This window comes from Numida meleagris, chromosome 1 (genome assembly GCF_002078875.1).
Source record: "Numida meleagris isolate 19003 breed g44 Domestic line chromosome 1, NumMel1.0, whole genome shotgun sequence".
Taxonomy (NCBI): Eukaryota; Metazoa; Chordata; class Aves; order Galliformes; family Numididae; genus Numida; species Numida meleagris.
Window position 1 is genome coordinate 122,849,545 of NC_034409.1, and position 23,183 is coordinate 122,872,727.

General features: G+C 40.4%; 1 protein-coding gene across 2 annotated transcripts in view; it reads right to left on the reverse strand.

Moving 5' to 3' along the window:
• Positions 6,791-23,183, reverse strand: part of TBL1X (transducin beta like 1X-linked) — a 195,832-nt gene continuing 179,439 nt past the window's right edge. For both annotated transcript variants that reach the window (XM_021410852.1, XM_021410844.1), the window contains 7 exons: positions 21,804-21,864; positions 17,744-17,865; positions 16,208-16,282; positions 14,636-14,763; positions 13,299-13,464; positions 12,314-12,415; positions 6,791-11,190 (listed from right to left, as the gene is read on the reverse strand). In XM_021410852.1, coding sequence (XP_021266527.1) covers positions 11,164-11,190; positions 12,314-12,415; positions 13,299-13,464; positions 14,636-14,763; positions 16,208-16,282; positions 17,744-17,865; positions 21,804-21,864 — 681 coding nt within the window. In that variant the 3' untranslated portion in view covers positions 6,791-11,163. The remainder of the gene's footprint in view (positions 11,191-12,313; positions 12,416-13,298; positions 13,465-14,635; positions 14,764-16,207; positions 16,283-17,743; positions 17,866-21,803; positions 21,865-23,183) is intronic.

A 23,183-nucleotide genomic window follows, 5' to 3' on the forward strand; every position in this document is an offset into this window, starting at 1 on the left:
CTCTTAGTTTTAGAAAAAACATGTACCTGGGAAATTGGAGCAACATAAAAGCAATCCATGGAGATGGAGCTGGAGTTTGGCGAGGTTAAAGCCAGGAACCAAAGTGAATGATGCAGTGAGAGTAGCATAAGTGTGTAGGAAATAGGAAAGACAGGTTGTGTGGGAGTTTACACTGGACATGTTTTCTGAAGTTAATATGGACTGAGGATAATGAGGGAGAATTCCCAGGCAGGGAGGTACCTGTGCATCATGAAGAAACAGGCAGAAAACACTTCAGAGTGAAAGTGTCCCAGCTTTCCCTTTCCTACCCCCAGACCAAGTTAGCATCTGATTAAGGTGAAATGAGCAATCCTGCTGAAATGAAGATATCCTATGATGTATTCTGGGTAACGTCCAGATAAGATTCGGGTTTTGCAGACAGAAAGTCTCGGCCGTAAAAAGCTGCGAGGCTTCTTTTAGTCGGTAGGATCACTGAAAGTTATTTCAATCACTATCAAGCATGATGTGATCTTCTGCAGCTAAAGAGTTTGGCTGCAGTGTGTAGCATTTTGCAGCTACTTAGCAGAGATTGAGTAACAGTCTCAGTGATTGCTTTCGTACCCCAGCAGGTTCTCAATCTCCCCTCAGATGGGAGTTCCTCATTATATGTATTTCTGGAAAACCTTTGGAGAAAAGAAAGCAATTTTTACACAGGGAACTGTACAGGGCTGTTTTGAATTCATGTTTCCTTTTTGTTTGGTCAAACAGGTTAAAATCCTGGTGGACCGACCAGGGCAATGTTCTGCTTTAAAAGCCAGTCTTGAATTAGGAAGAGCTTCAGTTCTTATCATTCTGGTATGAATCCAATTTTACATTGGGGGGATGGAAACCCACTGTCATTGGATGAGACTGTGTTGCCTTCTCTGAAAACCGTCTGTATTCTTAACCCAGCTCTGGCCATTTTACAGCAGCTGCCTGGGGCCACCTTTCTTGGAGGCAAGAGCTGGAAGTGCCAGGGACTGGTCTGCAGTCCCATGGTCCTGGGATGGAGTGGAGGTTCACCAGGTGACCTGCCGAGGTCCCCTCCAGCCCCATCCAGTCTGCGATGCAAAGCCACCGCTAGGTCTCCTATTAAAGAGAAATTAAAGAAGATTGTTCAGTCCAGAGAAGAGGAGGCTCAGGGGAGACCTTATTGACCTCCACGACAACCTGAAAGGAGGTTGTGGGGAGTTGGGGGTTAGCCTCTTCTGCCAGGTAACAGTGATAGGACAAGGGGGAGTGGCCTCAGGTCGCACCAGGGGAGATTCAGATTGGATGTTATGAAAAACTTATCTGAAAGAGTGGTCAGGCACTGGAACAGGCTGCCCAGGGAGGAGGTGGAGTCACCGTCCCTGGAGGTGTTCAAGAGTCGTGTAGATGTGGCACTGAGGGACATGGTTAGTGGGCATGGTGGTGGTGAGTTGATGGTTGGACTAGATGACCTTAGTGGTGTTTTCCAACCTTACTGATTCTATGATTCTATGATTCTTTGCAATGTCATGGCCATAGCCTCAGGGGCTGTGGCCCAGGCCTACCTGGTGCCTCATCCTGAGCAGTGACATCAAGGGAAGAGGAGGTCCCTCCTCATGCCCTGCCATCCTGTTGGGATGAGGGCCATGCTGCCGTTGCTGTCGCTTCTGTTGCAAGGATGCTGGGGCTTAAGGGCTGGGAAAGAGCTACAGTAGCTTGAGATGGGTTCCCTCCCTCTGGAGAACAGAGCCATGGTATGACTGTGGATAAGGACAGCCTTGCCCTGGCCTGCCTGTTCACCAGCTTTCCTCTACCTGCCTGGTTACAGAGTGGGAAAAAAAGTTCTGACTGCGAAATGTTTTGTTTTCTCTCAAAAGCAGCCTCTCAGACCTCCTAATTCTCTGGTGTGTAGCTGCTTCTCCTGGTATCAATTATAGCAAATATAGACTTTAGTCTTCACGATACAAGCAGATAGATAACCCTTGTAGTGCAAGGAGCCCAGAAGTACATGAGGTGTAAGTATCCCTGGATGGTCTCAGTGTCGCACAGGCTTGCTGGAACAGTACCATTTGTACAGGTAGGCACGGGGCCCCCACGCTCCCATTCCTGCACACGTATGGCCTTGATCCAGCCTAACCACAGGGACAGTTCACATACTGCACTCCACCTAAATGCAACAAGGCACAGGGGAAAGCATGTTTTGCCATGGTGAAGCAGAAAGGTTTCATGTGAAGTGCTGCGTTAGAGTAGCAGTGTTGTCACAGTCACATTTCAGTACGCTGATTGAAATTTGCTGTTGTTACTCTGGTATTTTTAGCTAAAGAAAGTGGCTATTTTTCATTTTGTGTGTCTGGCTGCATTGCTGGGTGACAAGAGTGCTATGCGTTGTTTTTGTGTATTTTATTAAGAGAACACAAAGTAGAAACACATTTCCTGTGTTTGTCTTATTCCAGGTGAGATTCCAGCTGAACTGCAGGACTGCCTCCTGTCCTGGTGCTGCAGAGACCTGTGAGAGAAAATGGGAAACACTCAGGCACAGTTACACAAACAGCACGTATGTCTGCAGCTCTCTTACGCAGACATACACACATAAGTGCTCCTCGATTTTTAACATTACAATATCATCCTTTCTGGTGGTGGATGAACTGTGAATTACATTTCTTGTTAGATGTCTTTTGGTGCTTCTCCCCCAGATGCTGATAACTTCTATTAAAAAGCAGCAAATGGAAGATTCCATTGGAATGATAAGCAAAGCTTCTGTTTGCCAAAACTTAAATTTTCATTAAAACAACATTTTCTAACAGTCCTTTCAGTTATTCTTCAGAAATACCACAAACATATCAAGCAACATTTTCTCATTAAATTGTCACTACTTTGTCTCCTCAGCATTTGTTCAGGGCTGTTCTCCAGTGACAAGGGTGGTGGTTTTTTGTTTGTTTTTGTGCCTATAGTTTTTGTTTGTTTGTTTCGGCCATCTCAGGCAATTATCTGTCAGATGGGCCTTCAAGGGGCTGCCCTAGGGAATCTGGTCAGGAAAAGCAAGTCTGAAGGAGAAGTTCATCTTGGAAGACAATCCAGACACTGCTATCTCTGCAAAAAGGCGTCTTCCCCAACCCAAAGCATACAGGGCATAACAAGGAGAAAGGCAGCACTAATGAACTGGGCCAAATAGGAGAGCAGGAAGCAAGGCGTTCCCTCTGACTGATTTCACATTGAGAACTGCTCCGCTCACCTCTCCACCGAAGGCCATGGCTCAGGAGGATGAGCATCAGGCCTTTGTGCTTCAGAAAGCGGAAGGAAGTAAGTGGTGAAGTGGCTATGCACAGATATTTTTCTTTTCTGCTAGAGGTGCTGCTGTGAATTCAGTTCCTACTGGAATAGATTTGGCTTTAGAAATAGATCTGGGTGTTCTGTAAAGTCAGATGGGCGTGCTGTTCCCCAGGGAAGCTGTGGGACAAACTCTCACTTGGGGCTGCCCTTAGGCTCTCTCCTCTCTCCCCACCAGAGCTCCTATCATTTCTGCTCCCTTCACTGATGCTATGCAAGGCAAAACAGGAGGAAATTGATGTTTTGTTCTGAGAAGAATGCTTCTTTGCTGGTAAGGGGACTTCAGTGATGTATGCAATTAATCTCCTGTCAGCTTTGCCAGTCTCAGGAGGGCTCCTGGGACTTCTGCAGTGATGTGAAACGCTGGCTGTTCCCATGACAAGACCTTCATTTTCTGAGTCTCCATTTGGAAAAAATACATCTGAACTAATGGATCTTTTGCAGGCAGAGTCTGTTCATTTGTACCAAGACCATTTTCAAAAATGTTCTGTACAGGAGATTTAGGATTTTCTATGTCGCAGGCCGATCTTTCTTGACTGTGAGGAGAACGCTGTAGAAATTACCCCAGTCTTCAGAAATGTCTCCATGCTGAAACAGGCCCAAGTAGGAATGCCATTCTCTTAAAAATCTGGAGGATTAGAAAGGTTTGACTTTTAGTTACTTTGATTGGTATTGCCTGACTAAGTCATGAGACCTGGTCCTTTGATGTGGCTATGGATAACAGCGGGAGTCTGTGTGGGCTGTCTGCTCCATAGGCATTCTGCCCGTGTCCTCTTCCATGGAGGAAGGCAACTGAGTGGGTGATCAGATGTGGTCATTTTATTGGCCCTTAAGTTCTCAGAATTGTCCGCAAACCAGCTGCGGGAAAGAAGCTGACAAAGACTTACCAGAGTGGTAGCATCATGCTGTGGACTTTTCCCATCAGATTTCTGGTACTCTCAGGAGCCAGTGATCCCAGCCACAGCCAGGGTAGACACTGAAGGTTTTCTCAGCAGTGACACCTCTTGCAGTCCCTTGGCACAACACCGCAGCTGTATGGATTGCAGAAAGCCTCAAAAACACAATTCTCTGTTGGTTCCATTGACGTAAAGAAGCACAGAGAAATAATTCTGGTTTTGAACAGCAGGACACCAGTGCTTCTCGGCTAAAACCCTTCTAGCATTTGTTAAACCTTTTTTACTGTGGTGAATCACCACCACGTAGGACTGAGATGCCACTTTGGTCCCAGTTTGTAATGGGAAGGACTTGGAAAGAGATGAGCAGAATCTTTCCTCAGTCTTCTGTATTGAGGTAAATACTGATGATTCATATGGTGAAGTCGAGGCTTCTCCTATGAAGGCAGAAGATGTTAGGCCTTGGAGCAGGAAAAGAGGCGATAGCTGCTTTCCTGTGGTTATTAGGTTTTGTATTCTTTGGGTTTTGTGAATGTATTCAAAAGGAAGTAGAAAAAATTATCTCTAAGGAAGCAAAGATCTTCCTTCCTGTTGGGAAAAGTCAGCGAGAATGATGAATTCCTTGCCAAGTGAGTCATTTCTTCACTTAAGAGACTTCAAAGCTTTAAATACTGCTCTTCAGAGCACAGAGCTTCAATATGAATTTGTGTGGGCTTGTAATGGATGGCATTGATCTTTTCCTTTATGGGAAATGATGCATAGAAAGATGTCAGGGAAGTAAGTGATTTTGAGTGCAGTGCTGTAATATTGCACCTTCCCAGAACAGGTTTAACAAATGCCCTTTTATTGTGTTGCGCTCTGACAGGAGTGAGAAGCAAGTGCTCAGGACTGCTCAATGCTTCAAGTGTTACTTGTCAAATAGTCTACAGGCTAAGTAAATATTTACAGGATAAATAAAGAAAAGTAAACGGCAGGTTTTAGTTTGACAGTAGTACATTTTCTTGAAACGTGACTGCAAATGATGTGACTAAATGTAGGACTATAGCACAGAATTTATTAAGAAGCACGTAAAGCGGCAGCTTTTAGGTCATGCTGTGTTAAAGCTTTAGCTCTGCAGTCGCTCTCTCCTTTCCCCCCAGCTTCCACTTTCCTTTGAGAAGCTGCTGTGAAGACCTCTGGTGGTTTGTGGTCTTGTGAGAGCTGAGTTTATGTGTACTGCTGCTTTCAACTCACTCGGTTATAGGGAATTCATTGTATATTAATGCTGGACAACTTTCAGGGCATAAACTGAGACAAAAACAGCATTATTTTCTCTTTCTTGGGTATTTGATAGCATGATAATATGTTGATCCTGCCTAAAGGAGAATCTGAAGAAAAGGCTCTGGTGAGACGTTACAGTGGCCTTCCAGTACGTAATGGGTGCCTATGGGACAGCTAGAGAGGGACTCTTTGTCAGAGAGTGTGGTGATAGGACAAGGGGGAATGGTTTTTAACTAAGAGTAAATTTAAGTTAGATGTTTGGAGGAAACTCTCTACTCAGAGGGCGGTGAGGCCCTGGCACAGCTGCCCAGAGAAGCTGTGATGCCCCGTCCCTGGAGGCACTCAAGGCCAGGTTGGATGGGGCCCTGGGCAGCCTGAGCTGGTGGGGAGCAGCCCTGCCCATGGCAGGGGATGGGACTGGGTGGGCTTTGAGGTCCCTTCCAACCCAAGCCATTCTTTGATTCTATGATCATCATCACATTGGATTTTCTTAAAGTTGACTTGTCCCAAACTTTTCACACCAAGTTCTTAAATACCTACAAATTGGATAATGTTGGTATGTAAGAGCACGCTTGGACTTTGCGCTAATGCCTTTTGAAGGCTCTTGACAATTTTAAGCCTTAGCGTAGGGAAATGGTCTTTGTGGTACACGGTCACAAAGCAAAAATCCCATATGCACTGTGGGTCCCATTTTGTGGAGTGAAACGCAGCTACAAACCACACATGTGGGCTGTTAAAGCTCAGAAACCCCACTGTGTGTGTGAGGCATTGGTGCTGTGAGCCCCAGGCCAGCAGAGGAACTCTCAGGGGGTGCCCATAGGATCTTCTGTTGGAGGGGACAACTGCAGGAATCTTGCTTTCCTTGGGCATCTCGGGATGGGACAGGACATCCCTCTTTTCTCTCTTTTCTATATACCTCTAGTAATGGCTGAACAGAAGAATGGAAGCCCCAGCGCATGAGCTGGTATATCCTGAAGTCTTTCAAAAACCTCCAATTGCTCAAGCAGAGGGCCTTAACAGCTTGAAGAAAAGATTAACAATGTACATACATCAACCTAGAGTCCAATTTATTTCATCCGGAGAAATTTCCTTTAGAAGATTTTTTTTTAAATTACCTTAACCCAGCCTTATTCAGATTGGTTCCTGACCATCTGCACAGGCCAGTGCTCAGTACTGCAGCCTTCTGCACCTTTTAAAATGATGGACTTCCAAAAACTCATCACTGGGGGAAAATAAAACTAAACAGTTCAGTCACCCAACCCCAGCTCTTAAGCACGGAATGCAAAACAGCCAGGAAAGAATAAGGAACAACACGCACAGAATTCTCTAATATCAAAATATAGCAATTTATTCAAGACACTGAATATGATCTGTTGATTCTCTCCTTAAAACAAATGAGCTACAATACACAAGGTGAATTTGAAGAAAGTGTGGGTGGGGGAGAAACAAAATAAGGGTTGATGTTGTTTCAACAGAACCTGGGAAATGCTGAAATGAGAACCAAGTCTGGCTGCAAGTCTGACACAGACAATAAAAACTGCAGAAGCCAGAATTCAGAATTTCAGTGAGTGGCTGAAAGAACATTTCTGCTATTGACAAAGAACCACATCTTTTAAAAAGGCAAAAGGAGGAAAAAAGGGGGAGAAATTAAAAGGGGAAAAAGAAAAAAGAAACCCAAAAACAAAGCAGACCCTTACATTTGACAAAGTGCACTTCACTTGGCTCTAAAATTAGCTATTTTTTCTCATATTTTTAACAAATTAAAAGGAAATTTCTAAGATGTAGCATGGGGTTAATGTGTGTATAACCCTGTAAGTCAGGCCCGTTAGTGCCCCATAAGGGACCCAGTGTTTTCTACATAAAAGATCCAGTATCCTTCTAGCCCACAGAGTTGAGAGGTTTTTCACAAATTGTTTTTTTCACTTCAAGGCCAGTTCCAGACAGCCAGCAATGACAAAAATCCAATAAGCTTCTTGATGGTTTCACAGTCCTGTTTGGTCACTTAGGTTTTTTTTTTTTTTTTTCCAATTCCCTCCCACTATAAAGAACTATAAACAAAATCCAAAAATACTGTATGAGAACACTGCTTAAGTCCACTGGCCTGTTGTTTCATGCTATTCTGTTCCGGAGCAGCCACAAAATGGCAGTGTTAGCTGAGGGAGGTCTCTGCAGTGACGCAGCAAAGCGAGAGCTGCCACGAGGGCAGTCCTGAAGGCCTAGGTTTAGATTTTGCCTTGAACTGATGCCTGGAGAAGCCTTCTCACTGCCCATGTCCTAAAGACACCAGCTGCTGGGATAGGATTATCCTTCGCAACTGCGTCTTCAGCCCTCCTTCGTCTCAATAGCTGCACTCATTGTATCTGAAAATGACCTACTGCAGTATCTTGGGGGATCTTCCCAGTCTTTAGGGAGGGGAAGAAAGGAAAGTGTTGTTAGCTCGTCCAGTATAGTGCTTTCCAATCTGATGGTTTGTCCAGAGAACACCCAGAAGGGCAGCCTCCCTCACAAGGAGGCTTTGCAAATCTACCCATATCAGAATTTTGTTTCTCTTGGCTTCTTACCTCCATGCAGACTGGCAGAGGAAAGACGTCATTCTCACCAGCAGTTTGCAAAAAGGAAAAAGAAAAAAGAAGCACTCACTGTTGATGCTGCTGAGGTATCTACAGTATCTATTCCTGGAATAAGCACAGAACTTGGGCTGCACAATAAGGCAGCCATGCGGCACAGCCAAACTCAGATTGAGCAAGCCCATGTCTTTGAATCCTGAGTCTGGCTGAATTCAAGCATTGCACAAGGGACAGAGCCAGCCCAGGGTTCCATCCACTCTGCCCTCCACTGTCTGCAAACCAGGAGTTTTTGTGTGATATTCTCAGAAATGCCACTCAAAAGCAGCTTGGGAAGTTAACCGTGTACATGCAAAGATTCAACTCCAATCATCAATCCAACCGTGCTTTAGGAAACCACAAAAAACCTTCATATTCAAGTTCAAGTCTCCCTTCTAGTAAGTACTCTTTTGTAAATAGTGACTTAAATTAGTAGGAGCACGTAGTTACTATAAAACAGCACAAAGCTGTCATATGATCATCTACAGCCATGCTCTTGGAGCAAAAATCTACAAACTACACAGAGACATATTTGACACTGAAAATAACCCTCAATACCTTCCAGTGTCCAGTTCTCTGATACAAATTAAAAACAAGCCTAACTGTAACCAGTAACCAAAATGCCATACAACTGCTTTCCCCTCAGACTAAGTAGCACTTTTTGCAGTTACTTATTTTCCTTATTTTCTCCTTTCCAAGTGCATATCTTTAAGAAAAGCAGCTGAAGCTGGCAGTGGCTGGTTTCACGGGAAGGACTCAGATAAAGATTTAGGTATAAAGAGAGGAAAATACAAGAGAAGAAAGGAAATATAAACTTAATGATGCTGTGATGCCCAGTGGGTCTTGCACCACCAGTTTAGCAGTTAAGGCTCTGGTTTGATTTTTGCTCAGATCAAATCACCACTTCAGCAGCAGTGGTCAAATCAAAGGACAGATTCCGTGTTACAGAAATAGCGACTTTGGGTGGGAATGTGCTGTGTGATTTTCAGAGGGTTCTCAGTTTCCTTTTCTCAGTCCTACAAACCTTGCCTCGCCTGCAGGCTAGGGAGGATAGCAGCTCAATTCAGCCAGTTCTGAGGATCTGTCTGAATAATGCAGCCACCACCCCGAGGCTGCCTCAGCATTTACACCACTTCCAGTAAGCTCTGCCTTTGGCTTTCCTGTACCTTCTCTGCATCCATCATTTGCTCTTACAGTAAAGAAATCTTAATCTGCAGACGTCTAGCTTGCAGTAAGGAAATCATGTCCAAAATGGATAGGTGGCTCTCTGGAATTCTTTATTGTCGTTCTGATCATTTTGCCCACTATAACTTCATCGTGACATATATGATAAGAAATAGCTTATATATTGTTTATCGCGTCCTCACCAAACTGAGCGTTCTACATTGTCTTCTGAGCACCACTCAAAGCTAAACTTGTCTGGACAGACGGTGACCGTCCATGTGCAGACCCAGAGCCTTTCTTGTCACATGGAGAACACGCAAGGCAGAGGGTGACAGCAGCACGACGCACTGCCAGGTGCAATGGAAGAGCCTGGTTTTAGGTGTGCTGACCACAGACGGTCAGTCCATTCTTCAACACAGCCACAGTCAATGTATCTTGGTCCAGTTGGTCCCATTAAGTCACTGACTTACTGGAATAGAAACAGCTGATGGGATGAATATGAAAATAGTGGAGGACAGCACTGCTCAACGAGGCCACCGGCAGCCAAACATATGGTCTGTATGAAATCTGAACTGTCTCTCGAGGAAAGAAGATGGACAATGGTTTTCCCCATGTTACTGAGGATAAACAAAAATATGCACTCACAAAACTGAATATTGTACTTATGGTCTCAAACCTACGAATTCCTTTTAATAAGTGTAAATTATCAAACAGCCACAAAAATGAAGGGAGACTTATAAATGTCTGGCTGCTGGAAGAGGTCTCTTAGTAAACGACTGGCATTTATGGTATCAAATGGTATTTGGTCTTTCAGCACTTTCTGAGAGAGAAGACAAAAAGGATACTGCACCTTTCATGTTCCTTGGACTCGGTCATTCTTTTTGCTTGAATTACACAACTGGTCTACATTTGGTGGCCATTTTCAGCTTTTAAAACTGTGTTCAACATAAAAAATATTTTTTTTTCCAAAAATACACTGGGTTCTTTCTGTTAAAAGTCATCTTTCTCCTGTAAAAATCTTCCCCAGCACTGCATTCTTATATAAAGCACTTATTACACAATTTGCTGAAAGTGCCCTTGAGACGCTAAGATCTGAAGCATGAAGGATTCTTTTTCTTTTAAACGGAGAGAAAGAAAGGAAAAGAAATAGAGAAGAGAGGAGAAGCAGTCTGTCAAAAATTTTCATTGTCATGTCCACCTGGCTACATCTACTATGGGCATACAGGGAAAAAAGAAAAAAAAAAAAAACGGGCAAGAAGAAAAAGGAGAAAAGAAAGGAAGGAGAAGTTGGGAGTGGAAGGGAGAAATAAAAGGAAAACAACAAAAGTTCATCCTAAGCCTGGGATCCTCCAGGCTGTAATATTCCAGCTGATAGAAAAACCACTGAACAAAAAAAGTAGTCTAGAAAATAGAAAGTGTTGTGATTACAAAGTTGAGCATTTCATCAGTACAAACTGGTCTTTGAACGTCCTTTGGGAGAGCAACTGTAGTGTCCAAATTGGAAGGAAAAAAATACAACACCGCATGGAGGAGGACTTTTTTTTTTTTCCCTTTTGGTTTATCACAGCATTTTTCTTTTTTTTTTTATTAATTTTTTTTTTGGCACAGCTTTTTTCCCAGCCATCAGAGCAAGTTCTCAGACGCAAACCAAACAGTGCAATGCCTAGCTGGTGGCTTCATGCTTCCAAGGCTGAATGTTCCAGGTGGAAACCATTCCCTCCCCCTCTGAAGTGACTGTGTTTTTACTCCTTGATGAAGGTTACGGACAAAATACTAGACACCTGTGGCCAGGGAGAGTTGGTTTCACAGTACACTCTAACTTTGTTCAAGTTCATACAGTTCTGGAGCTGTTAAGAATAGTTTTGAAGAGTGCTTCTCCCCACACATTCACTGCTGGTCCATTTGAAATTTCTTCTAAAACTTCACTTTTATTTCCGCAGATCTAGAACACAAACCTAGAGAAAAAAGACTCAGGATTAAGAAACATTTTTGAAAGATACTTGGAATTCCTACTTATATACGGCCCAGCATAAAGGCTGATCAGCCAGCTGTGCGCTACGCACCCAAGCTTCAAATCAAGTCTGTCTCAAGTACCTGCTTACATGCACACAAGCAAGGGAACAAAACAGAAGTGGAAAATGTACACTGAAGGCTTAGCTGGGATTGCGTTGAGTTACAAACAAACATTTTGGTGGCACATCCCCTATAGAACTATAGGCTCTATTTAGTTGCTTAAACACTTCAGTTTTTGAAGTATATCCAAAATATACGCACAGGCTGGGCGGGCATGACACAGGACGTAGAGCAGACAAGTGCCCATTTGGAGTAGCTGCTGGAAGCCAGGCATGGCGCCAGTTCAAATGGTACAACTCAAGCAACTGAATCAAGTTCTACGTGTACCCTTCATGAAAAACAGTGGAAAAATACTGCTCTACAGTAGAGTTATGCCAGCCAGATGTGTAGAAGTCATTTTAGTCAGTGTTATGTATATACAGTGCATGTTATAGCATCTGTGTGTCCTTCACAAGCTAATTGTGCTATAACTGAAATTTTTAACAAATAACAAAAAAATTGTAATGAATATTTAGTTTATCTTCAGCAGCAGCTTTCCTTTACCATGGGATGAACTCACTGGGCATCATACTGAAAAACTGTTCCCTCAGGTACTATTCAAAAATACATTTCTTTTTTGGGGTAAAATTAGAAAGCCCCAAATCAACTTTGAGAGTTGATTGGCGTGATCTATCATTAAAAACTAACATTTAAGATAAATAATGATAGAAACAACACTTCTGCTGTTCTTATCAAGTATGTATTTAAAATTCATTCCCACCTTTGATAATATTCACCAATTTCACAAGCACTCTTCATTTTCAATAAAAATATCAACTTCTATCATTCCAACCCTTTCAAAGCAGGAGCAGTTATAATATACTCCACAGAGGTACTTATTTCTGTCTGGAGCTGTCTACACCTTGAGTTCTGTCCAGAAAAGGCAATATGGCATACATGTTTTTCGTTGACACTCTCCAGAAGAGTAACTTCTTCCCAAAATTTACTAAGTGTAAAGCTTCTTACCGATCCATCTGATGCGCTTGCTCCCACTTTGTCTCCTCTAGCATTCCAGCAGACTTCAAAGATGCCTCCGGTGCCTCGGTAGCTATGTACTAGAGTTCCACTCTACAAAGCAAGAGAGCATGGAAACATTCAACACAGAAGTTCCCTTCTTTTTCTCTGCAGTGTGTCACGACGCTAAATAGAAGACAGTGGTAGTGTGTGGGAACTATTCATATCACCTAACTATAGTCGTCTTTGTAAGATGCTAAAGTTAAGAAACTGGTCTTTGAGACTGAAGAGAAACAGGCTCATCCAGAAAGCAATTTACACTATGACTCTTAAACAACTGTTTATGTCAGCTCTACAACAGTAGAGCTCTGTGGAGTTAAGCTGAGGAGATGTTCCTCTCTAAATTTTATTGTTTAATTTGGTGCTCAGGCATCAATATTCAAAACCAAATCTGTGGAACTGTGGAAGTGTACGGCACTTCTGCCATCAGTCTTCTCCAAGGTCTTCATGCAATATACATCTCCTTGCATTAGAATCAAGTAACAGGAGAACTGCCACAGTTTCTAAGCACATACAGATCACTGAACAGTTTCAGGAAAAAAACTGTGTGGACATGAAAGCAGAACCCAGCAATTTTAGCTTGCTTCCAGTACTTAGGATCTAGTACATGAGTGGAAAGAACTTCTTGGCTCTAGGAAGAAAAAACTCAAAATGCTCCACTTTTCTCTGCAGTATCTCCAATCCCTAGCCTGTATTCCCTTTGGATCCCTCATCTCACCACCACAAAGGATAAGCCAGGTGCATCAGATTCACAACTGAACTCATTTTGTTACTAAATATAATTATCACTTATTCCTAGTGACTCAACTGTTATGCTGGGATTTCCATCAGTCAGTATAATCAGGTTAACCCTACCATTGCAGAGGTTTTCCACTTAAGTTTTTGCTATTAATGTGCCATCCAAAACAGATGAGCTTCACATGAATCAAAATAGTACCTGAGTATTCCATATATGGACACATTTGTCAAAGGACCCACTCGCTAGATATTTTCCATCAGGACTAAAAGCTACACTGTAGACAGGCTCTTGATGCTTTGTTAATGTATGGATGCAGACTCCTCGATCAACGTCCCACAGCCGAACAGTGGAATCAAATGAAGCACTACAAGAAGCATTCAAACACAAACCATGTCTTAATTCGGGTGTTAATCCATTTGTAGTTTGATACTGTAAATGTTTGAAAAGAATACCAAGAGTTTTTTTCTGGGTAAGCAGAAAATAATGTTCCAAATAAAAAAGCAAAACATTAAAACTTTTACATTCTTCATGACAAGGACTGTACCTACAGAACTGAATTCTCACATGTAGCCCCTTTAACTGAAGATACTGTACACTGGATCTGATCACTAGGCCAAAGAAGGCCTAGCTACTCTTTCTGAGGTTCCACCTGCTGTTATCCAGGAAGGTAAAATACAAGTTGTCATTAACAGGATAAACTGTTCTAGAGAAATCTTAGTCCTTAAGAATCTGTGCCTTTTATTAATTAGAATTCTGTAATTCTCTAGAATCAGGATTCTTTTCATTTTGTTTCAGTGCCTTTTTTTTTTTTTTTGTTACAGATCATCTAAATCCCCAACTGTAGGCCTAGAGAAAGGCAAGGGAAATAACTGGTAGTAAAAATGATATTAGAAGAACAACTCCAAGAAAGCCAGGTTCTTCCACATCCACTCCCAGACTGAGGAGTAAAATAAATAAAACAACTCAACACAATTCGTTCTCAAATCGAAAACATCATGAACTGATTTGATCATCTCATGGTACTACCCTTAACTGGTATTCTACAAGTAAATATATTTCCTAAACTCACAGAAGAATTTTGAACAGATTTTTAAGTAGAATTTCAAACATTATCCATTAATTAACACGACTTTAAAAATTGTCAGTATCTGCCCAGGTGAATTGCATGACCCTTGTTAGAATACTTTCTGACTGGCTTAATGGGCTGCCATCTGTTTCATTTAAGACATGCTCTCATAACAACCAGATGCTGGATATGAAGGTACAATGCCATGTTTACAATCTTCTTATTGAGATAACTGAATAGTTAAAATATCGTATGACTCAACTCTTCCTCTTTTTCATCTTTCGAATATAATTCCTCTGCCTTTTGTATCCATCCCCCTGATTTACGAATGCAGGTACTGTTTACTTTATTCAGCAGATGGCTTATTAGAATGGTAAACAGGAAGACTGACAGCAAGGTAACAGTGGAGTTACATGTCAGAAGAATGATTCTTTTCCTTGGTAAGCAGTAGAAAGAGGTTTATTTTTACCTTGCTAACATGATGTTGGAGTTTGGGTTGCTGGTGCCTGGTCCTGTAGGACTCCATTTGATAGTATAAATCTCTTTGCTGTGAGCCTGAAGGTCATGTACACAGGTATCTTGCTTCATACTCCAAATCTACATCAGAGTAATTGTGAAGGGGTAAAAGCAGCAATGTTAAAAATCTCAGGTTAATTATTTCAGTTCTCTCCATGTTATTCTTGCCTTTTGTTTATTTAGTATTTGGACACACGTGCATATACGCAAATATAACCTAATTTGAGTTTATAAATACAGCAGTTTGACACCTACAATGCACATGTCAGAATAGTCCCATGGGGGGAAAGTGCTATACATCTAATAGTACTTATTCAATAGATCAGAAGAACTAAATAGTTGCTATACTAGCCATTGCCAATCCACGTATTTTCATACAGGATCTGAAGCTATTCCATTCAGAAAAGTTTAACTTGCAGTTTAAATCACAGAGTGCAATAGCAGTCCCTTACAGAATAAGAGTAAACTGTTTATAACAGCTTAGAACATAGCAATTTTCTCAACAGCCCAGTCAGATCTTCCTTTTCTTCCTAAACTCTATTTGTTTTCCTGGTACTTTCATTCAAACATTATGGATGATGGAAGAAGATAAGCAATGTACGCAGTGTATTTGCAGTATTTGCAAAACTGTATCTTGCCTGGGATGTTTGCTTTGCTCAGAGAAAACAGTATATATTAACAGCGGTGTAGGGCTAGCTCTGCAGGCCAGCAGGAGAGCTTAGCTGTTTCAATACAGATCTTCCTGTATAGACATAGCCTTCATTTAATGCAGCTGGGAAGGGACAACGAGACTGAGAAGAGTTTGGGCTGGAGAAGTTCTATGACAAGAAGTATTTCTGCTAGCCCAGAGCCTCCCTGTATTAACAGAATTTTGCTGGTACAGTGCAGTGGCCCAGCTACGTTGATAGCCTATGCTATCTCTAAGACAGATCTGGATGAATCCCATTACCTTCAAGCACATAACAGAGGCAAGTAAACCAGCAGTATAGCTGCCTTAGGCTTCCTATACAGTGAATGGATAAAGAGGTTTTCAGAGAGCACTTCAGATTTTTGCTGGGCTCTGAATATACATTGAATATACAATGCTCTGGCCAAGGCTTTTCACAAAAAATCAGATGACTTCAAGGAAATTACTGTCAGACAGAAAGACTCCAAGGGGAAAACTCTTTATCTTTACATTCTTCTTGCAATAGACTGCTTCTTGGCATAGGGATTGAACTTCCATTGGCAGGCAAGTAGGTATATAGATATATTTATATATCTATGTGTACATTTAAACTAAGAATATTCTGTGGCAGTGACGTATCAGTCACTTGACACTCATTTCGATAGGATGTTTCCGTTTTCCCAGCGGCTGCTTCTCTATTTTCAATCTTTCACGTTGGCTTTAAGAAATCTGGGATAAAATGAAATTATTGTTCATGAAGAGTATTCAGTCACACAGAATATCATTCTGGAGAAGATTAAAAAACAGAAACGATGTTTGTCTTTACTTTTTCATCAGCAGGTGTGGAAATTATATTACCTTTAATGTCATATCATCGGAGCAAGATGCTAGTAGCATACCAGATGGGTCCCATTTGATAGCATTAACTTCATTCTGAAATAAAGAGTGATTTTATTAAGTGAATATTCAGGTTACCCGCATTGTACTGGATACCCAGCAGAGGGCACTCATGGTTTATGGCTCCAACAAGGTGAACTACAAATTACAGCTCTTTGCTCTATGGGCGAACAAAAGAAGCGCTGCCTCCATAACCCGCTATTTAAATACCATTTAGGAATGGTAACCATTTTGTGTTTGTGAAAAATACACACAATCAGTCTTCTGATATGTTTTCTACTACAAAGACTCTCATACTTCGCAAGTGCTAGGATTTAAACAAATCCTCAAAGCAGACAGAATGATAACAGAGCATTAACCCATTTTTAAACTGAAATATTTCTTAGGTTAATATTATGTAGATCTGTAACAGAAAATACCAGTGGGGCATAAAGTTTTGTGGACTTTATTATTCTTAGTATTGCAGTTCTACAACAACACAGGCTTCTCTAAAAAGGACTGTATTTCTAGATGAAATTCAGCATGGAATGTTGAATATTTCATGATTTTTTCCAGATCAATTTTTATAGCACTTTACAATTAACTAGACCTAATGTATCCCATGGCAATCAGAAAGTTTTCGGTGCTTTTTTGAGGGTCACACATATGTAGTAACAGTGTAAAAGAGCATTTCACAAAAAGGGAAAAGACTGTTTTTTTTTTAAAGCATAAACTGGCTCAGGGTCTCAGTGAAAATAATCCTGGAAAATATGTTAATTTTGCTTAATCCGTTTTACACGTTTCAATTGACATTAAAAGGACCTGTACAAATATTTGAAGGCAAAATTTGGTCCGTGTGCAAAATGGTTCAATTCATGTAATCATAGAATCCACCATTCTGCTCGTATGAACATATAACTTGTCATAAAATATCAGCGTAATGTCAGTTTAACCACAGACTAGCTAAAGGTCTCAAAAAGCATTGCTTTTCCTCTGTGGGGAGATAGCAGTTCTGGGAGTTAATACCTAAATTACAGGTCTGTGTCTGATAGCAGTTTTCTCATGAATGAAAGCTAGAAAAACTAGCTTTTGACAGGCACTGTGTACTAAAAAATGAGTTGCAAAATACATCTTAAACAGATATTAGATGAAATTGATTTTCAAACTGAACAACAACTGGAGGGAAATTGTTCTCTCCTTATTCATCGTTCTCATTTACTAAAGGAAATTACACCAGTGGAAAACAAAATCTTATTTATTTATGTGCCTTTAGTCTGCAGCTCCTGCTACATATAAATAGTCTCACTGTTTAAGTTGCAGGTTTTGCCTCCTACAAAGATTTAGAACAGTCTATCCCTTCTCCCAGGCAGTGACTCACTTCTGAAGAATATGTTTTTAGGAAAGCAATGGGATGTAACGCCTCCGGCTCTAGAATGCACCCTGCAAACACATCAGCTGTCATCATTGTTACATGCAGCTATGACTTAATTACTAACATTTTAGACTTCTCAGACTTACTGTGTGTCCTTGAAAGGTTTTAACGGGACGATCACAGCCAAGTCTGCATACGTGAATGCACATGTCAGTGCTGCAGGAGGCAAAAGTAGTGTTGTTCTGCCAGTCTACATCCAGAGCAGGAGCTGTGAAATAGAAACAACAGAAGGAACATTAAGGAACATAGCAAAGAAACATTCATCCCGAATCGTTTTCCTTCTGTCACCCATGTGGATCAAAGACACTAAAAACTTGCTGGCCTATCACCTGCAACTAGTTACAGGCATGACAAACATTGTCTGAAAGGCACTATTTTCTCTTTTGCAGTGGGTAATCTAGATGCTGTGTACAGGATCTATCTGTGAGAACCTTTCGGATAAGAGAGGGCAGAACTATCCTGCTCTTTGCTCTCAGCTGCACATAGTTCTTGTACTGCTCATTTCACTGTCAGCCAGTCCAACCGAGCAGCTGGAAAAAAACTAATTCTGAAGAAAGAGGATGATTTCAGCTGGGTTAAAGTTTGATCAGAACATAAAATGGTCCTGTGAACATCGGATACAACATACGGGAGGGAGAAGCAGCATGTGGCCATCTTCCTTTATACTCTGTGCAATGAGCAGTGCGAACCTGTCGTTCTGTGCAGACACAAATGGATCAACAATATCTATACTCAGTTCAATTTGGCTGTGGATAGATTTAAGATTGGTACACTGATCAAACCTATCTGAAATCACAGGACGAGTTTCTGTAGAGGGTTTGGCATTAATGGAGACTGAATTACTGAAACTCTGTACATAGATAGCATCTCATCAGAGCTTGTGTGCAACACACATGCTGCAAAATTGTGAAGAATCCCCAAATCTTTACAGCATGTGTTTCTATGTCTGCTGCTTGTTTTTTTTTTTTTTTAAATTCAAGAAAGAGTTTAGCCGCCCTCCAGAGGATGATATGGGACTTGCCAAAATACAGAAATCTTCATTTTCTGCACACTCTGGTGAAAAGTGAATGTGTTAGAATGAGACTGGTGTTTAGAAAGCAAAGTTGAATCTCTCTCTGGCAACACTATAATGTAAGTTTATTGTTAAAATCATATGATTCTATGATTCTATGATAAAATGAAAGTAAGAAATGCCCTAACTCAAGGATGCTGAGAGAAATACTTTCATAATACAGAGGTAAAAAGATATCTGTTCTGCCAAGCCTATTATATTTAAATACATTTTTCCTGTTCTAATTTTCATGAACTGCAAAATGAGATTGAACCACGTCACCTTCTGAATCATCAGGTAGCTCTTTACATGAGAACTGAGGGCTGGATTTTTTTCAAATACAAGTATTTATTTAGAATATTAAAGAAAAAGCTCAATAAATCTCTGTGACACGTAAGGAATTCCTGCTTTGCAGAACTGTAAAGGAAATCTGCGTGAGAAAGGCAGATTCCTGATGAACAGTAATAAGCATCAGGAAACAGTGAAAGATTTTGTTTCTCTAACTGCCTTTTTTATTATTATTATTTTTAAGCTGCATGCTTTGTATTACTGTTCTAAAGCAAACAAAAGATCTGTCTTCATTAACAGCTATATACCTTCAGGGCTAGTATCTAGTACGATACATGAGTTGAAAAGCAATTTTCTGAAAGCCACTGGCACCTAAAGCAATGGATTTGCATTACTGTATAATTTGAATCATGAAGCGTTGATAATTAATACAGATTCATTTATTAGTGTAGTTAATCATATGTTTACTGGATAAATAACTACATGAAACAGTCTAGAAAAAAAAATCCAATGTAGTTTTTGATGCAAGTAATTGAATTGCCAAAGTATCTTCAAAACCACAGGACACTGGCCAATTGCTTAAAAACACTTAGAACGTCACCTAGTAAAAGCAGCAACAAGCCCTTAAGAAATGCAGCTATACTAAATGCCAAGAACAAATGTATTACAATAATTATCAGTTAATTCAGGCCTTTTCTCATCCAATTTTGGTGTGTTTTAGCATGAGAAGCTCAAATATGGAGTTGTCTTCAATGAGTCGTTCAAAGCCGTTAAATGTCTAACCTGGGGTCTTACAGAGACCTTTTCTGCCTCACTTAAACAATTTGTTCCTGCGTGCATAGACATCAATCCCTATCTATCAGCAGATGTGAAATTTCAATTATTTCACTACACTTTAAAGAAACAAGCTTTGTTTTGATCACGTGCCTATGAATGGCTAATGGCTTTGCAAAACAACAATGAAACCTTAGATTCAAGCTACCTGTCTGCTTACTTACATATTCGGACCACAAGAACCTTAAAGTTACATGTAACATCAATGATACTGAGGCCTTCAAGACCTAGACAAAGGAGTCTTATAGTATGATAGTTTTGTCTGTAAGTGTGTAACCTAAGCAAACTGTAATGAACTGAGCAAAAATTTTGTTGTTCCTAGGCCAACCACTTCCAGACTTCAAAGACATATGCAAAGAAGTATGCCACACAAGTTTGTGCTTAAGCAACTATGCTCTGTATAGACCAGATGTTCAAATGCCACCTTTAATCTCTGTATTGATAAGATTTTCAGATTCCGGATATGGTGAGTAGTTTGCTTTTAGTTTGTTCTGGTGAACAGGTGAAGCAAGAAGGTCAAGATGAGGTCTTGGTGGCTTTAGACTGATTTTAAGGAGCATGTATTGGTCTACATGCTTTTGGCCAATCAATAATTTGTTGTTAATAACTTTACATTCCTATCATCAAGACATATTTGAAATAATAGATTCAATTCAATCATGTCTTATGGTCCAAAGACAAACAACACATGTAGTAACATTTTTTCTTGTATTGCACTGAAACAAATAGTTAAGTTTTCAGCTTGCTAAAAAGAGAATAGTGATGTGTCCCCAGTGCATGCTGCTAAGACAGATACACTTCAGTGAACATGACTCTGAAGAGGCAACCGGGTTCTGAATCCATAACTACTTAGATCAATAGCCAGGGATTAGTAAGCTTAAGAATTTCATTACCTACAACACTATACAGTGCAAAATGTGGTTTAGTGGAACAGTTCTGATTGATAAATAAATGCCACAATGAGAAAATCTGTCAACAGACACTGGCTCCTCCAAACTGACAGTTGAATTAATAAACGAGGAGACGAGTGACAAAAATGTCAAGTATGGATCTGCTGTGTGCATGGACATATCTTTTGTCTTCCACTGAACAACTATGTCTATTGCAAATTGATGTGAATATTTGAGAATGAGAACAACCAGAAATTGAATTGTAAACTGTGCAAATTAACATCTTAAAATCAGAACTGAAATATGTGTTTTTTAACACCATTCAGTACCTTGTGTATGAATGCTGTATGAAAAATGGATTAGTTACAGTGAACCTTTCTAGCATCGGAATCTGTAATGTTTTTGATGGTTTTAATCTCAGTTTGACTATGCCCATTACAAATATTTAATTGTGGCACCATACCAGGTTTGGATTATGAATTCAATCATCATCTTAAAAGTCTGATCTCATGTGAATTTAAGATTACATCAGTGATTGCTGTTACTTGAGGTTACTCAGAATTTATAACACCTCTTGTCTTCTTGAGAAGGACAAGATCTACAATTGACTGTACAAGTAAGTTTGGCTGTTGACTTCTGATAATTAGACAAAGCAAATACAAAAGAACTTCAAGTTAAAACTGAAAGATGAGAAATCCCTGAGGACCTTCATGCTTGCAGCAGTGAGCGCGAGCTGCTGAGAGATCCACATCTGCTTCTTTCTGAAGTCACCATTTTTACCTTGATACTATTCAAGTACATAGATAATGAATGATACAATCATTCAGCTGAGTAGGCTTGGCTGGCATGAAAATCCTCTCCTAGAGCTCAGTTTGACTTTTAAAGCTGATTCTCAGAGAAACCCATCCCTCTTAAAAGAGGGACAAACCCACAAATCATGCTACTCAGAATAGTTAAGGCACAAAAACCCTGGTTCAAAATTTGTTTTCTGTCGGGCAGACAGATTTTTACAAAAGGGTAAGTTAGACCGACAAAATTAAGACGTGTATTTTATGTTACTAACATGAGTTCTGAAAAAATTACCTGAATGGAAAGGAAACTGCTGTTTAGCTTCTCCTGTGTGAGCATCCCAAATTATTGTTGTCTGCGTGAGGAAGAAGGGGGAAAAAATGTTAGTGACTGTTCAGCTAGAGAAAACAAATAGAGAGAAGGGTTCTGATGGCCACTGAGGAGCAATTGTAAAATTAATGACTGCAGAGAGCCTTGTGTGCCATACAGCTGAATAAACAGAAATCACTTCCAAATATTACAGAATAATTATCTAAGTGTGGATGTAGAAGTATCATCCCTATTGAGGAAGTAATGAAGCTGCTAAAAATAGGCACATTATCACTGAAGAATGCTAGAGGATAGTACAACAAATTTTTAGTAAGCATTTTGTTACAGCTGTTTCAGTTATCAAGTAAGACTTCCTTTCTCCTAAGATGCAAGTTGAATTTGACTGCAAACCTAAGTGATACTACATTTCTAATAATTAAATCACGAAGTAAAATGTTTAGCAGCACAGTACCTACCACTTCCTGCTACTGTGGCAAGACAGACTAAAGTGTACTTTGCTTCCTACACGTTCAAATCATAGTCACAGCACACATAAGCAATTCCCCAACTCAAAACTAACTTCTAGGTGAACTGTCAGTTTACTGGGAGTACATAATTCAAGAAAATAAATTCAAGGTGCCTCACCTTGGTGACAACAGATCATAGAAAGAATCACTGCTGTTATAGGGAGCTGTTGTTGGGAGACAAATGTAGCTGTATATGGGCCAGTATTAAAAGGAATAAAACTCAATTTTCACAAATATCCATTTTCACAATGATGTGAAAATATAGATTCATCTACCATACGAAGGGTGCAAGTCTGAGTGAGTTTTCCTTGATTTCTCTATCAGCTGCTGGAGAGGAGCACTGTCTGTGCATCCCACTGTAACACAGGCCACGCAACACATCACTTGGAAGTACCATTTTTCTCTCAATATTTTATTAAGGAAGCCAAGAATGACACACAAATCGAATTTTTCAGACATCAAAAGTTCGGCAAGATGAATACTGTGTTTATTTTCCAGCTTCAGTTTTAATGGATTTCTGCTCATATCAGCAGTCATCTGTTCATTTTAATCTCTTATATGCACTCAGCTGAAACTGCCATGTTTTGCTTGATTTTCAGTTGAGAACCATCATATTTTGCATGTTTGTACAGGAAACCATATATATTTTATCTAAATACAACAGTTTCTATAATTAGATGAGCTAAAAACACAGTACATGTAAGATAACTTCCCTCTTGGAAATAGCTGCAGTTGATAAAACTATAAACTTAAGTAGTGGAAGCAGTTCTTTCCTTTACAGAAACATTTAAGATGCAATTTTAAACAGAGAGCAAATGGAGAGTTTTTTTTTAAACAA